At 39.3% G+C, this 17,111-nt stretch overlaps 1 protein-coding gene across 8 annotated transcripts; it reads left to right on the plus strand.

Moving 5' to 3' along the window:
• Positions 1-299: 299 nt before the first annotated feature.
• CDKN3 (cyclin dependent kinase inhibitor 3) lies at positions 300-16,354 on the plus strand. 8 transcript variants are annotated; one of them, XM_043472127.1, is made up of 8 exons: positions 300-424; positions 2,772-2,854; positions 4,133-4,188; positions 4,638-4,682; positions 6,674-6,896; positions 10,751-10,782; positions 12,436-12,539; positions 16,121-16,354. In XM_043472127.1, the coding sequence occupies exons 1-8, from the start codon at positions 416-418 to the stop codon at positions 16,205-16,207; spliced, it is 639 nt and encodes a 212-aa protein (XP_043328062.1). In that variant the 5' UTR covers positions 300-415; the 3' UTR covers positions 16,208-16,354. The 8 variants fall into 8 exon arrangements, with proteins under 8 accessions (XP_043328062.1, XP_043328063.1, XP_043328070.1 ...); XM_043472128.1 differs by having other exon boundaries at positions 332-424; positions 12,439-12,539; XM_043472135.1 differs by having other exon boundaries at positions 332-424; positions 6,809-6,896.
• Positions 16,355-17,111: the final 757 nt, after the last annotated feature.

Raw genomic sequence — 17,111 nt, forward strand, 5'->3', positions numbered from 1 at the left:
ATATCACCTTAAAATCCTGCCAAGAGGAAGCCCCACTTTCAAACATCCCCACTGCTCCCGGGCTGCCTTTAAACGATATCGCTCCGCCCCTTTCCCAGCCCCTTCTACGCTTCCAACCGGCGGGAGGAGAGCGCCCTCCCAGCCAATCAACATTCAGCAGGGCCCTCCTCCCGCGCGTCTTTCAAAGGCCTCCTACGAACCAATGAGCGGTTAGAGGCCGAGCCGGGGCGCCCGGGGGCGGGGTAAGAAACAGGAAGTGGGGGTCCGATTGGTTTCAAGAAGACGCCTCGCCCCACCTCACAGAAGGATGTATCAATGAGCTGAGCAGAGGGGCTGGCTCGGCTCGGGGCGGAGGCTGAGATACCGGTGCTGCCTAAGGGAGGTGGTGGCCGATCAGGACGTGGGGTGGCCCGCAATGAAGCCGGTGAGTGGGGCCGGGGATTGGAGGAACGGAGCCGCAGGAATGGGAGCGGTCCTGAGGCCAGTTCTTGAGCCCGGGGACAGCCCGGGCCTGGCCGCCGCACAGCTCGCGCAGTAACTGTCCAGGCTAGGGGAGGCGGCGCTATCCCGGGACCTGCGAGGATGGCAGCAAAGGAACAGGGTAGGTGGCTAGCCAGGGGAAAACGGACATTCGCTACACGCCTGTTGAGGGCTGTGAGCTGTCGCATACAGGGTCTCCTGAGCCTCGCGACAGCCCTGCCAGAAAGGGCTGAGTCCCATTTTAAGAAGGAAACTGAGGCGTAGAGGGCCTGTGTCTACGTGCATCATTCAGCCTGATATCCCAGCTCCAAAGCACACCCCGGGCTGCCTGGGCCCCCTGAGAAGCAGTCCTCACCAATGACGGGGAAAACTTTTTGAAAGATGATTAACAAACCGCGCTTGTGGGTGTGTCACGACTGTCATCATGCCACTGGGCCACCAGGCACTGCTTCCCTTTCCCTGGAGTTCAGAATCTCTGGGCCCAAGGAAGCAGAAACGTCCAGCTCTGTTAGGATTTGTAAACCTGGCTGGAAAAGCCTGAGTGAAAGGGCCACACAAATTGAAACTCAAATCACCAAAACTGCCTTAAAGAGAAAGAAAGAAAAAGCAGGTTTAAGGACCAGAAACCTCACCTGACTCATATCACCTACCACCAGGGTTGACAACCCCCTGAAGGGTCTCCATTTGCGTTGACTTGACAGTAACAATACAGATAGATCCAAAGCAACTCAAATCCACAGCCTAAATTGGCTCTGTAATGTGATCTTGTAGTAACAAACAAGACCATTATAGAATATAGTGGCAGAGCTAGAAAAGACATTAGGCAGTTATACTTGCTAATCCCTGTGTTTCCACGTGGAGGGACATCAGCTGTCACTCGTCCCCAGGAGGGGGAGAGTGAGTGATCTGATTCCTGTGTTTGGGAGGAGCTGAACTCAAGGAACTCATTCTTTCCTTCCCTTCTCTTCACAGATAGTACTCTCTAGGGTGCTGTCTGCCACAGGGTGGGGGAGGGGAGCTGAATTGTCCATCACTGCCTGTGCCTGAGTGGATAAGTCCAATTCTGAAGTGAAGAATTGACAAGCCCACTTGACCTGTTTTAAAGCCGCATCCTCCATCTGACCCTCTGTAATAAAACTGACATATTGATCTCCATGCCTCTTCAGTGTCTCATCTCTCAGTTGGCTCCAACTAGGAAGAAGAAAGGTGTGCTTTTTATTGGTCTTATAACACAACACATCTTCCATATGGAAATTCTTCCCACATGATTGAGTTTTGGCTTCTTAGATTAGCACACAAAGTCCATCTCAATCTCTCTAGTTCAGTCATTCACAAAGTTTGGGGCAGGTTATTGCATCTATACTTCCCACCCTGCTCCCCAATCAAACTACTAGGCTGTATGGGGGTTATCCTTAGAGAAATGAGAATGCTACTTCTTTAGCTTCCTCTCCTCTGCTCTGATGTCACAATTCCTGAATACAGCTGGTCCTTGGTATCCTCAGATGCAGAGGACCAACTGCACCGTTTTGGTTTTTGTAAGGGACTTTACCATCAGGGGATTTTGGTACCCATGGTGTGTGTATGGGTGGGGGGCATTGCTCCTGGAACCAACCAGTCCCCACTCGGATGCTGAGGAACTATACTGTACACAAGCATGTGTGGTTTTAGTTTTTTGTCTTAATTGCCTTAACTTCTCTATCTGCCTGAAAACCTCTTGCTCTTCCATCAAAATCCAACTAATGGATCTCTCCCATGTGAGGCTTTCTCCAGCTCCCTAAACAGTCACTACCTTCTCTGCTCTGAAGGTCATAGTTTATGCTTCCATTTTAGCACTTCTAACTTTCTTGAATCTATTTGCACATTGTCTCTCCAACTATACTGAAGGCAGGCCATTTAGTTTATGGATCTTTGCATCTCCAGAGCTTGGCATATGAAAGTGTCCAAGAAGTGTTTGTGAAGGAATGAATAAATATCCTCACTTTATAGTTTTGGAAAACTGAGATCCAGTAGAAACTGACATCACTTGTCTGAGCTTATACAGTAAGTGGCAGAGTCAAGACCAGAAGACAGGCTTCTTGGTTCCCACTGCAACACTCTTTCCACTGCATAGTCCTGTAATTATTAATAGGATGGTAAACAGCAATAGTTTATTATTGATATTACTGATCTCTGATATTCCAGGTTGAATAAATTGCAAATAAGCCTCAGTGTGTGTTTAAGCAAGGATCAGTTTTGCTAAAACTATATGCAAATATTCTTTAGTTATTTAACATAATTGATTTCTTTTGAAGCCTAGTTCAATGCAAACAAGTGAGTTTGACTCATCAGATGAAGAGCCTATTGAAGATGAACAGACTCCAATTCAGATATCATGGTATGTTAACATTTCTGAGAGTTAATGAGCTAAAATATTTGAGATGTACATCAAAATCTTTGTATAATTTAGTCTATATATTGTAAATGATTCTCTTCTGATGATTATATAATTCTTATCTTTTTATATTTATGACAGCATAAGATTTTTTGGAAGGGGGGGAGGTGGGAGTGGTGGGAGTTCCTTCCTTATTCATTGAGAAAACCATAATAGAAGTGAGTTAAGATTGAAATGACCTCCCATTTAGTACCAAAACCTTCTTATTCTTTCATGACAAAGGAATAGTATATGAAATATAGGATGAGATAGTCTATGTTATCCTTTATTCAAGTCCTAGAACTACTTGCCACAGTAGTGCATCTACCAGCAGACCCTGTTTAAGATAAAAGTCATATTACCATAGATACAATAACAAAGCTAAAGTTTTTATAGAAAATCAGCTTCTAAATCTTGGCAGTAACTTACACCAGATTCTCTACAACCAGCAATCAAATGCTTCCTCTTATTCCTGTAAATGTAATAATCTCTCTCTTTAATCATTTGCCTTGCTGTAGGAAGAGGGGAAAAGTGTTGGCCCTATAGTTATTTTATTCTGCCATCAAATAGCAATTATTTTTCATTTCCCTTTCTAAACCCCCTTTAGACTCAAAAACTTATCAAATTTTCAAAGTCAGGTAGTATTTATATGATGCCCCCTCTTTTCCTCTAAACTCATCTCTTTTGCAGACAAAGTGAGCCTCTGCCTCCTTTGTCCCTGAGTACTACAAACTGGGAATAGGATTCCTTGAAATTATTTCATTTTAACCAAAACCCATTAGAACAAAGAATAGGTGGCCTGTGGTTTTTATTCCATGAAATTGTATCTGTTTAAGGAAGTCCTATACAGAAATCTGGAGATGAAATTGTCAAAATGCTCATTTTCAGCTTATTACCTAAGGTTACTAAATACAAAATATCTCAGTAACATGCTGCAGGGTAACTTAAGTACACTTTATACTAGCTGTAGGTAATCTTGGCATTACTATCTTTAAGTTAGTTTAAATAAGTTTGCCATTTTTAAGACTTAAATTCAACAAAGCAAATGATAAGTCCCTATTTTAAAACTCCTAGTCTTTCCAAGCCTTTTTATGGCAAACACATTGATACTTAACTGTGAATTTTTGTTTTGTGACTGCTATAGAACTTTAAAACACCTTTGTTCAGGGCCCAGCACACATGTTTATGTAAATGTCCATCTATGACTTTAAATTGAACTTGATAAAGTTTTCTTCCTTTCAGGCTACCCCTGTCACGAGTGAATTGTTCTCAGTTTCTTGGTTTATGTGCGCTTCCAGGTAGGTGACACTACTGATCTATTAGAATAATTTTTGTGTCAGCTAGCACATCATTCTCTGTACTGAGGAGTAAGAGAATTTCACAGACTATCAGCATAGGAACTCAGTTCTGGAAACCCTGTTGGTGGGCTATTGATAAAGGAACATACATTATTCTTCAGCCCTCCAAATCCACATTCACAGGTCTACATTTCTGATTTACCTATCTTAAACGTAACATGGGAGTACAATGTGAGGCTAAGGACTACAGCCAGGTTCTTGTGACAGAAATCTGAATCCCTGAAATTATAGTCCTAAGAATATAAGAAACTGAAATTCACATTCAAAATGGAATTGGTGCATATAAGTGATCAGATGTAGCTATATACCGTAGCTATATATGTGTTTAAATATACTTGTTATTTATGATCAAAAACTGACTCTTTGACTTGCCTTGTCATTACTCACAGGTTGTAAATTTAAAGATGTTAGAAGAAATATCCAAAAAGATACAGGTAGGTGTAGTATGAGAAAACCATCTTAACAGGTTTTTAAAAAATACTGAAAATCTCTTTGTCATAAAGAACAAACTGTAGTCTCTTCTGAATTTTCACAAAAATGTTCAGTATTTCATTAAGTCTCAAACTATAGACTTATTCTAATATATGAAGAGGTATTTGTGAATAGCAAAGAGAACTCATCTCTATGTACTAAACATAGTGCTGTTTTCACTAATTGTTGTCGTTTTGTACATATAAACTGTTTTTGAGGTTAGAATGTATAAGTTGAAGAAAAGTAATGTAATAGAAAACTGAAATTGCAATGCCCCAAACTTTGAATAGACTGTTCTTTGCAGACTTGACTGTATTGGAAATTAAGCCTGAGTTGGGAACCCAGAGGCAGTATTGAAATTGTCTATCCCAGATAGAAAATTTCTAGACCCAGGGTATAGGTAGAAAAGATAGAATAGGATCTGATCTCAACATGCATTAAATAAACAATCATTTATCTCATGAGCAAAATAATATTTAAATTTTTAAATCATTTGTTCAAGAAACAATCTTGCACACTTTGGAAAGCCCTATGCATTTAGTCTCTTCTGTGAAAGGAGTTTCCAGTTTTTTACCAAAACTTTTTTTCTTCCAATGAAATCCTGAGTGGAATCCAACATACAAAACAGACAACAGTGTTTGAAGGGGGAGACCTGGACTCTCCTAGCAGCCCTTCCTGTGTCCTTCCTCAGAGTTCTTTCTGGGAAAGTTGAAATCTGCTATAATCCAACCTAAATAATAGAAATTATTCAATGTGTACAGGAGGCAAATAGGAAATTACCTACTCTCCTAAAAATGGTTAAGTATATCAACTACATGTTAAACCCTTTTACAAGTACAGAAGCATAATTGTATTATCTAGAACAGCTGTCCTTAGAAACATCCTGGGAGCCACAAATAGAAGCCATATATGTACTTTGACATTTTCTAGGGGCCATGTTAAAAAAGTAAAAACAGGTAAAATTAACTCATTTCAGTGGGTTTTAAGTATAAAACAAATTACTAATGAGATAGTGGGTTTTTTGTACTATACTTGGTCTTTGAAATCATATATGTATTTTACCTTTACAATACATCTCAATTTGGACTAGCCATAATTCAAGTACAGGTTTAGCGTTTCATGATAAAAGTACTTTGTACTTAAATAGCTAAATGTTCTTGGATTTGGTGGGTGGGGAGAGAAAAAAAGGAATCAGATGAGCCAGAATTATTCATTATGAACCAAATGCTCTGTAGTGAATATTGCCATGAGGAAGCTCCAGTAAACAGAATGATGTGTAGTACTGTTGCTTGGTTCATATCATTACCCTGAAACTAACTAGGTCATATAATTTTCATACAGCTAATGCTTTTATTTCCTTGAAATCCTAGTTCATAAAATTAAATGCATAATTGTGTGGTACAATGCAAATATAAGAGACAATACAGGAGCTCAAAAAAAAAAAAATACAGGAGCTCAGGCACCATGGCTATGCTGGAGATTTTATATAGAATGCTTAGGGTGAAACAAAATAGTCTTAAACATAGCAAACAAGGTTGATTTGGTGAGAAGAAAACGGACAATGTGCTATCATTCCTTCTTATTTTGAAATATTAGACGTTTTAATATTTAAAGCAGTATTTATTATAAAAATTATTTTTCAAAGCAGCAATATAACTGACATTTCAAAATCCAGTAAAAGGTATTTTGACTTATAAAGTCAGATCTCATTTTAATCATGTTTTGGTTCAGATGTTTCTAATTCGCATTTGTGCTTACTTTTTACCCTAGTTTGAAGACAGATCAGCATTGTTTTAGGTTATCAATAAGCACTTCAAAGTTAACAGGTTATCATTTGTTATTTATTTAATTTGTTCAGCTTTAGGGACTTAACTCCATATTTTCCCTCCTGACTGTATTTAAATTTGTAATGTTTTGTCCATGTGTGTCCTTGTGTATCTCGGTCTATTGGCAGAAGAACTAAAGAGCTATGGTATACAAGACATATTTGTTTTCTGCACCAGAGGGGAACTGTCAAAATATAGAGTTCCAAACCTTTTGGATCTCTACCATCAGTATGGAATTATCACTCATCACCATCCAATTCCAGATGGAGGGACTCCTGACATCACCAGCTGCTGTGAAATTATGGAGGAGCTTGAAATTTGCCTTAAAAATAACCGAAAAACCTTAATACAGTATGTTCTCCTTTTCTCCATATAATACGTGAGAAATGTCCCAGTCAAAAATGATTTCTCAAATTATTGAATCTGTATGCACTTATTACCTACCTTATATTTCATTGCAAAGATTTAAAGGAGGTAACACATGAAAAGTCCTGCACAATGCCTGGCACAGAGCAAGCACTCAGATATTTGCCATGATGATTTTTGAAGAGTAAGGACAATGAATGAGTAGATTGGGAAATTTTTAGAATAGGGTAACAGGCTTTTTTTTTTTTTTTTTCCTTTTCCTTTTGTCTTAGACCTTTACTCATAATTTGGGGATACTATCCTTCCCAAAAAGGTCAGGGTGTCATTCTTGTTATATAACACCACCTTAACTATCAGTCGACCTTTCAGTTACTTTCTTCCAACAGCAAGAAAGTCCATTTTTTAAAACATTAGCAGCAAAGGAATCATTCCTAACCCATGAGCAATCCTAAAAACAGGACTTGAAAATTTTATTTGATGATATGAATTTGCTACCTGAAAGAAAGAGAAAAGAGACTCACATTTTTTGTCAGTGGTTGTACATAAGCTACTGGTATCAAAGTTTAAAATAAAACAAAATGATAAGGGAGAAAAAAGGGGAGAGAAGAAAAAAGCTTGGAGAAAGGAAGAGAGTGACAAACAGCAGTAGACAGTAGCACTGCAAAGACTTGAAGTGGTGTCATAAAGTAACGTAGTTATGCAGAGGTGAGCCCCACAAAGCAGAGGGGAACCAGCTACAGAGAGAAAACTAGTCCTTCTTTGCAACTGCTTTTTTGGGGGCAGGAGGGGCGGTATCTTAGTCTGTGTAATCCTTTCTGGAACAACATAGAACGTTAAGTAGTGTGATACCTCAAAAGCTCTAAGATCACTACCATGGACTAGAAAGTATACAAACTATACCAAATAACATAGTCTCAGGGCGCCTATTAAAAGAGCAAGCCCAGCCAGCTTCTCTCACCTTAGATCAAGAGTTCTGGGGCTTCACACCAATAGATTATGTTTTTAAAAACAAACCAGCCTAGTACAGAGGTCTTTGGGAACACACATCTGTTTATGACCAAACTAAACCCTGACGTAGAGAACTGTGAAGCAGGGTAGAAAGAACTAGAAGTCATTTTATATCCTACAGTTTCCAAACTTACTCTGTAGAAAAGCATCATCTCTCATCTAGTTCTAATTGTAGAAACAAAATTTTAGAATAAATACAGTTATCTATGATAAATTTGCTGATACATCTAAGTAAAATAGCATTAGATACATGGAGCTAGTGAAAAAATAATTTACAATTTGGGGACCCATTTTTCAAACAAATTCTGAGATTTTTTTTTTTCCCAAATCTTTGAAAGCTTCTGCCGAAAGATTACTAGAACTCAAACTAGCTCAGTTTAGAGAAGCTTAACAAATTCTACTCTAGCAGGTTCCAGCAAACCAAACGCTGTGATGTTTGAACACAAACAGGATGGAAAGGTGAATGGGCAGTCTTGCTTATGTCGAATGCTTCGGGCTCCCATAAAATAAAGCATCTGATGACTGGAAATTTTCATTATCCTAGACTTTTCAAAGGTGTCCCTACAGTGACTAATGTTTGTTCGGACAAAGATTTTCTATTCATTCTCCCATCCTTGAGTGCCGACATTGCTAGACAGCTCTAGAGTTTATTCCTCAGAAACAGCATCTGGTAAATTTTTTTTTCCTGTTCTATCTGTGCTGCCTGACTGGCTTTCCTGGGACTTTTTTGTTCCTTTTTAAAATCAGTGCCTATTGTAGTATACCATTTCCTGGGGCTGTTATAACAGAGTACCACACACTGGGTAGCTTAAAAAACAGAAATTTATTCCCACCCAGGTCTAGAGGCTTGAAGTCCAAATTCAAGGTGCCAGCAGGGCTATGCTCCCTCTGAGACCCTGGGTAGATTCCTTCCTCTCCTGTTCCTATCTTCTGGTGGTGGCCGGCAATCCTTGGCATACTTTGGCTTGTAACTGCATCACTCCACTCCCTGCCTCTGTCATCACATGATTCTCCCTGGGTGTCTGTTTTCATATGGAGTTTCCTCTTAGAAGGACATCACTCATACTGGACTGGGCTTCCTTGGTGACTCAGACAGTAAAGAATCCGCCTGCAATACAGGACACCCAGGTTCAGTCATTGGGTCAGGAAGATCCCCTGAAGAAGGGAACAGCAACCCACTCCAGTATTCTTGCCTGGAGAATTCCATAGACAGAGGAGCCTGCCAGGCTACAGACCATGGGGTCACAAAGAGTCAGACACAACTGAGCAACTAACAAAATTTTCAAATAAGGTCACATTCATCGTACCAGGGATTAGGTACATATCTTTTCAGGGACACAGTTCAACCCAGTGTATGAAGCATTGTATATGAAATATTATGAATACAAAGCACACACACTGAGATGCAGTTCCCACCCTCAAAGAAACCACAGCTAACGACTCTATCACACAAGTGTAATACTCCTCAAGCAGATGTATGCGGCGGTACACAGGATGGCAGTGGTTTCTGTCGGGGAACAGAGGCACTTCAGGAGGTGAAATTTGAGCTAGATTTTGAAGGATAAGTAGGAATCAACCAAACAGAGGAAGAAAGATAAAGGCAGCAAGAGATATAAGTGGTACGTTTTAATCTTACAGAAAGCCACTGAAATATTCTCTGTCTGTCTTTATACAGTAGAGCCTCATCTCTGAAACAGGCCTATAGCCAGGACACTGTCCAGTCACCCAGGGGTCAGTGCCTGTTTGATCCTGTCTCACATCCTATCACAAGACACATATCTACAGCTCTGTCTACGCATATACACCACTGTAACTGATGCACTTGATGAGTTGTCAGCACCTAAATGGAATCAGTACACTCACTCTCTTAGAAAAGTCAGGAAGTGTCTAATACACTTTTTTAGGATCTTTGAAACCGATTAAAGTGAATGTTTTCATTGCTTTAAGAATTGATCCTCCTTTTCCTAGAAAATCCAGTTATATAGAACTGCTCCTTTCTTCACAATGCTACGTAATAGCAGCTAATGTTCACTTATTTCTTACTCTGTGCCAAGCTCTGTTGTAAGTTTTACAAATGTTACCCCATTCAATCCTCACTATGACATAGATACTGTTGCTGTCCCCATCTTATAGGTGAAAAGCCTGAAGCCCAGAGAGGTTAAATAACTTAGGCTGACACATCTAATAAGTGTCATGGTTCTCAACCCCAGGCGGTGCGGCTCCAGAGCCCAAGCTCTAAACCTGCAGGGTACACTACCTCTGTGCTCTTATTACATGACTGAAGAGTTATTTATGTGAACCTGTCTCACAACTACTAAGGTTTTGTTTAGAGAAAAATAAAGAGGCAGTTGGTAAAACTAGTCTGATTTCTATCAACTTAGTAACATGTTACACTCCTCAGATGTTGAAAGTGAAGGTGGCTCACACTCTGCGACCCCAGGGACTGTAGCCCATGGAATTCTCCAGGCCAGAACACTGGACTGGATAGCCGTTCCCTTCTCCAGGTGATCTTCCCAACCCAGGGATCGAACCAAGGTCTTCCACATTGCAGGCAGATTCTTTACCAGCTGAACTACCGGATGTTGAAAGAGGTCAATAAAAAGGTTTTGCTTTCCTTGGCCTTTTGAGGTATACAGAATACCTCCCAGCAAATAAATAAGCATACTTTGCTCTTGAATGATTCATTCAAAGATACTTATTAATCTCCGTGGGTGCAAGGCACTGTGCTAGGCATTAGACTAGAAATAGAAGGCAGAAAGAACAAGTCTCTGGTTATAATTGTTGGGATGGAATAAAAATGTACAAACTTCAAAACTGTATTTCCCTTTCAGCTGTTATGGAGGACTTGGGAGATCTTGTCTTGGTAAGAAATGTATTTCCATTATTCAGTTTTTGTTTTTTACCTCAAAGTAGGAAAACTCATTTTTCCGGGCCATATGCTCACTTTGTATGAAAATCAGACAAAACATAATATATGTCTACTAAGACCCAAAGGATTATTTAAGGCCCTACATTTAGTGTTCCTTAGAAATCTTGGGTGAGGGTGGAGTGGGAGGTGTTTTCAGCATTGTTTTAGAGGATTCGGTAAAACAAGTTTTATGTCTTAGCACCTGCCTTCTTGTGTTTTATTTTCTAATGTCTTCCCTATGCGGGTATTATGATACAGTAACTTCTAAATATCCATGGGTAACATAAGCATAAAAACCTTAGTTACATATGTTAACTTTAAACTTTTCAAAAATATGTTGGAAAAATAGCTAATGAAATAACACAGTGGGAGTAACAATTATTCCTTTTAGTGTTGGACAGTATCAAAATTACACACTTTTGTGTAAAGATACTATCAGGATGAAAAGACAACCCACAGAATGGGAAAAAATAATTGCAAACCATGTATCTGATAAGGGACTTACCTAGACTACATGAAGAACTCTTACAACTCAATAGAAAGACAGACAACCCAGTTAAAAACTGGGCAAAGGATATGAGCAGACACTTAGCCAAACAAAATACACAAATCACTAATAAGCACACGGAAAAATGCTCAACATCTTAGTCATCGGAGAAATGCAAATCAAAACCACAATGAGATACCACCTAACACCCATTAGGATGGCTATTACCCAAAAAATGGAAAGCAAGAGTTGGCAAGGGTGTGGAGAAACTGGAAACCTAACACTCTATGCCTGGAATGGAAAATGGTGCAGCTGCTTTGGAAAATAGCCAGGCAGTACTTCCTCCTACTTACCCATTGAGTTACCATACGACCCAGCAATTTCACTCCTAGGTATATATCCAAAAGAAATGAAAACATGTTCATACAAAACTTATGAACATTTATAGCCATATTATTTATAACAGCCAAAAAATGGAAAAGCCTAAATGTCCACATCAACTGACAAATGGATAAACAAAATGTATAGCCATACAGTAGAATATTATTCAGCTATAAAAAGGAATGAAGTACATGCCACCATATGTAAATATCTTGAACACATAATGCTAACTGAAAGAAGTCAGTCACAAAAGACAACATATGATTCCATTTATTTGAAATGTCTAGGCAAATCCATAGAGACAGAAAGTAGATTAAATGTTGCTTGGGGGGGGGGGTGACAGGATGATGAGTGATGGGGGATGATAACAAAAGAGTACAGGGTTTCTTCCTGAGATAATGAAAATATTCTAAAAGTGGCGATGGCTGCACTAAAATCCACTAAATTGTACACTTTCGATGAATGAATTGTGGGATATGAATTTTAATCACTCAATAAAGCAGTTTTAATAAAAAAGAATGAAACCAGTGTTAAATTTTAATTCAACTGCAGTCATTTAAAGTCATAATTTAACTGTCAAAAACACACACTAAAAAGTCTTAGTCTTTTAATTCATTTCAAACAATTATAGCAAACTCAGTCTTCTGCACAACAGAAGTCTAAACTAAATATGAATTGTTGTACCCCATCATCAATTTATAATATACATAACATATGCTTTTTCTCTCATGTTCTATTAGTAGCTGCTTGTCTCCTCCTATACCTGTCTGACACAGTGTCACCGCAGCAAGCCATCGACAGCCTGAGGGACCTGAGAGGATCTGGAGCAATACAGACCATAAAGGTAAGAAGGGCGACTGTTCTCATGAGGCTGCGGTTAGGCACGGACTGTCACAGAGCAACACGTCCTCAAAGGGGCCGTGAAAATCCAAAGCATCCTGTTATCCATGTCTCACCTGTTTATATTTTGACTTTTTAAATTTACATTTAAGTAAGTTCCGCTTTTCCAAACAAAATAATGAAAAATTATGAACTTTCCAGTTTATTCTTCTAGGATCCATTCCTTTTCAGTTTTTGCCCATTCAGTTCTGGGAATGAATTCTGTCACCTGGAAAAATGAGGCAATTTTTACTCTAAAATTGGTAGTTTCCTGGGTAGACTTTTGACTGAAAAGTAGCTCATGAAGATCCTCTTATGGTATCATTAAACATTTAACAAACACAGATGAATGACTCTAATAGAAAAAAAAAAAATGTAAAGTCATTCTAGTTATCCTTTGCTGTGACTAACCAAAGTGACATCTTTCCATTTACTTTCTCTTTAAAACCAAAAACACTGGGTAGCAGTGCCCCAAGGATATTACTGATTTGTAGATCTGTACTGCCAACAGAAAAATACCCCCAGCTACAGAGTTCCAGAAAATAGCAAGGAGAGATAAGAAAGCCTTCTTAAGTGACCAATGAAAAGAAATGGCAGAAAACAGTAAGATGGGAAGACTAGAGATCTCTCTTAAGAAAAATTGGAGTTACCAAGGGAACATTTCATTCAAAGATGGGCACAATAAAGGACAGAAATGGTATGGACCTAACAGAAACAAAAGATATTAAGAAGAAGTGGCAAGAATACACAGAAGAACTATACAAAAAAGATATTAATGACCCAGATAACCACGATGGTGTGCTCACCTAGAACCAGACATCCTGGAGTATGAAGTCAAGTGGATCTTTGGAAGCATTACTACAAACAAAACTAGTGGAGGTAATGGAATCCCAGCTGAGCTTTAAAAGATGATGCTGTTAAACTGCTGCACTCATTATGCCAGTAAATTTGGAAAACTCAGCAGTGGCCACAGGACTGGAAAAGGTCAGTTTTCATTTCAATCCCAAAGAAAATCAATGCCAAACAATGTTCAAATTACCATACAATTGCACTCATCTCACATGCCAGCAAGATTTTGCTCAAAACCCTTCAAGCTAGGTTTCAGCAGTATGTGAACCGAGAACCTCCAGATGTACAAGCTGGATTTAGAAAAGGCAGAGGAACCAGAGATCAAATCTCCAACATACACTGGATCATAGAAAAAGCAAGGGAATTCCAAAAAAACATCTACTTCTGCTTCACTGACTATGCTAAAGCCTTTGACTGTGGATCACAAGTAGCTGTGGAAAATTCTTAAAGAGATGGGAGTATCAGGCCACCGTACCTTCCTCCTGAGAAACCTGTATGCTGGAAAGAAGCAAGTTAGAACTGGACATGGAAAAACAGATTGGTTCAAAATTGGGAAAGGAGTACATCAAGGCTGTATGTTGTCACCCTGCTTATTTAACTTATATGCAGAGTACATCATGCAAAATGCTGGGCTAGATGAATCACAAACTGGAACCAAGATTGCCGGGAGAAATATCAGCAACCTCAGATACGCAGGTTATACCACTTTAATGGCAGAAAGTGAAGAGAAACTAAAGAGCCTCTTGATGACGGTGTAAGAGAGCCTATCACTTCCTGGCAAATAGATGGGGAAAATGTGGAGACAGTGTCAGATTTCATTTTCTTGGGCTCCAAAATCAATGCAGATGGTGACTGCAGTCACGAAATTAAAAGATGCTTCCTCTTTGGAAGAATAGCTATGTCAAACCTAGACACAGCTTTTTAAAACTTGGAAAACTCAGCAGTGACAGAGTTTTAAAAAGCAGAGACATCACTTTGCAACAAAGGTCTGTATAGTCAAAGCTATGGTTTTTCCAATAGTCAGGAATGGATGTGAGAGTTGGACCATAAAGAAGACTGAGTGCCAAAGAATTAACACTTTCAAACTGTGGTGCTGGAGAAGACTCTTGAGAGTCCCTTGGACCAGTCAATCCTAAATCAACCCTGAATATTCACTGGAAGGGGTGATGCTGAAGCCGAAGCTCCAATACTTGAGCCACCTGATATGAAAAGCTGGCTCACTGGAAAAGACTCTGATGCTGGGAAAAACTGAGGGCAAGAGAAGGGGGTTACAGAGGATTAGATGGTTGGATGGCATCACTGATTCATGGACATCAGTTTGAGGAAACTCAGGGAGATAGTTATGGACAGAGAAGCACGGCATGCAGCAGTTCACGGGGTTGCAGAGCTGGACACGACTTAGCGACAGAACAACAATGCTAACATGCCTTCCCTTCCCAGTTCCCTGGTCTCAGCTTTAGGACTAAGTCAGAGGAGCAGGTTCTGAAAACAGAAGCTCCCTCTTGTTACCTGTTAAAATCAAATGATGCTTCAAATTTAAGATGTTCCCAAGTGTCTCTTTGACAAGAACAAATTACATGGACAAACATGTATATGTGTGTGTGTATGCGTGTTTTGCATCTTTAACCTTAAGCCCACATTAATATGAGCTGTCCATTTATCACCTCAGCATTCTGGGGCAAACATGTTTTTTCCATCTCTATGCTGATATAAGTTAAGTTAGCAGTATGCAAGCCCAACTTCTCAATAGTAATACAAAATGAGATTTTGGGCAGGGTAAGAATATCCTCTAGGCAGCTGTTAAAACTCCAAATGAATTAATTAAAGAATCTATTTTGCTTATCTGTTGAGATTAGTGATTTTATTTCAGTATTTTCTATTATGGAAATTGTTCCAAAATGATTTTATCATCACAAAAAGCAGACAACGAAGGCTTCTGTAAACCAAGAAATAGATTTTTCTTGAATATACTGTTAGTTGCTGCAGACAGTGCCGTTCCCTGTGGACTTACTCCCCAGGAGAAAATGCATTAGAAATAGAATACCAGGCCTGCTTTCCATGCCTGGGTTGGGACACTCCCCTGGAGAAGGGAACAGCTACCCACTCCAGTATTCTGGCCTAAAGAATTCCACAGGGTAGCAGAGTCAGACACGACTGATTGACTTTCACTTTCACTTCATGTGTTATTTTTAATCTTATTTGCTCCTGCCAGTAAAGGGAGAAATGATTTTACAGACATAAAATGTTCATCTGTATTTCATAATACCTGCTAACTTTTAGAGATTTTTAAAGCAAGTTTTTCACACTATATATAGCTTTTGTTGTTTAGTCACTAAGTCGTGCCCGACTCTTTGCGACCCCATGGACTGTACAGGCTGCTCTGGCCGTGGGATATCCCAGGCAAGAATACTGGAGTGGGCTGCCATGCCCTCCTCCAGGGGATCTTCCTGACCTAGAGATCGACCTCAGGTCTCCTGCATTGTAGGTGGATTCTTAACCACTGAGCCACTAGGGAAGCCTTGTATGTAGCTTCACTGAAAGATAAAACTAACCCAAGATGTAAATACCTCCTTACCCAAAAGGATGTAGAATCATTTTTACCAAGTATTATTTTGATTCCTGATTCCAACTAGTATCATTACTACTCTGGCAATTAGCTTTCTACAATGTATTTCAGTGTATCTTTACTTTTTTCAGCAATATAATTATCTTCATGAGTTCCGGGACAAGCTAGCTGCACACCTTTCATCAAGAGATTCACTATCAAGATCTGTATCTAGATAAAAGAATTTCAAATAGCATATATATATGACCATGTCTGAAATTTGAGTTCTCTAATAGTATTTGTATTGAAACTACTAGTGTTATCAAACTGAATGTAATGAATGTAAATGTACATGTGCAGATATTCCTAAAGCTTTTACTGACAAATTTCATTGTGTCTCTTTCATATCTTATAGGAGATAGAAAAACTGCTAATACTCTTTTCCTTTTAAAAATACACCAGCTGTTCTGCTGTATTTTACCTAGAGGTAATGCTGAAAAAGAGCATATGGGAAAATATGTTTTTATCTTTTTACCACATTCTTACCTCATAGTATTATTGGTAACTGCTGGGTGGCATATGATATAGTAACACGTATGAAAATTGCTACAAGCACCCAGGCTAAAATTATTTAAATAACTCTTACCCTCTATTCCTCTGAAAATTTCTCCCATTGTTTTCTCTACTTCATAGATACAATGAATTGTGAATTTGTCACCTCCCTCCCAATGCCAGATCATCCCCAACATGTGTATTCAGCATTTGCTGGAATTTTCCAAGATGAGGAATTCATTGGTTCAGACAGCTATTTTTTACAGCATTTTTTTTAAACTCTAGGAACTACAATGGAATGAATTTAATACCTCTTTCACATTTATTTTATAAAGCACTTACCTAAAGTTTAAGTCTCCAGTTTTCTCACTCCTTCACTTCACTGTTACCTGTGTCTTTGTCTTTAAATTTCACGCTGAGCTACCAAAAGCAAGCATTTGCAGACAAGGATCATACTGTGAGTCAAAGTTACCTGCTTTAAGAGACGTCAGCAGTTTCAGTGCTGCAGAATCCCACGGCTCACTTGGCTACTGGTAGTCACGAAGGTGACCAACGGAGGAGGAACTTCCACACAAGCAAAGCAGATTTCAC

This window comes from Cervus canadensis, chromosome 6, assembly GCF_019320065.1.
Source record: "Cervus canadensis isolate Bull #8, Minnesota chromosome 6, ASM1932006v1, whole genome shotgun sequence".
In the NCBI taxonomy this organism is placed as follows: Eukaryota; Metazoa; Chordata; class Mammalia; order Artiodactyla; family Cervidae; genus Cervus; species Cervus canadensis.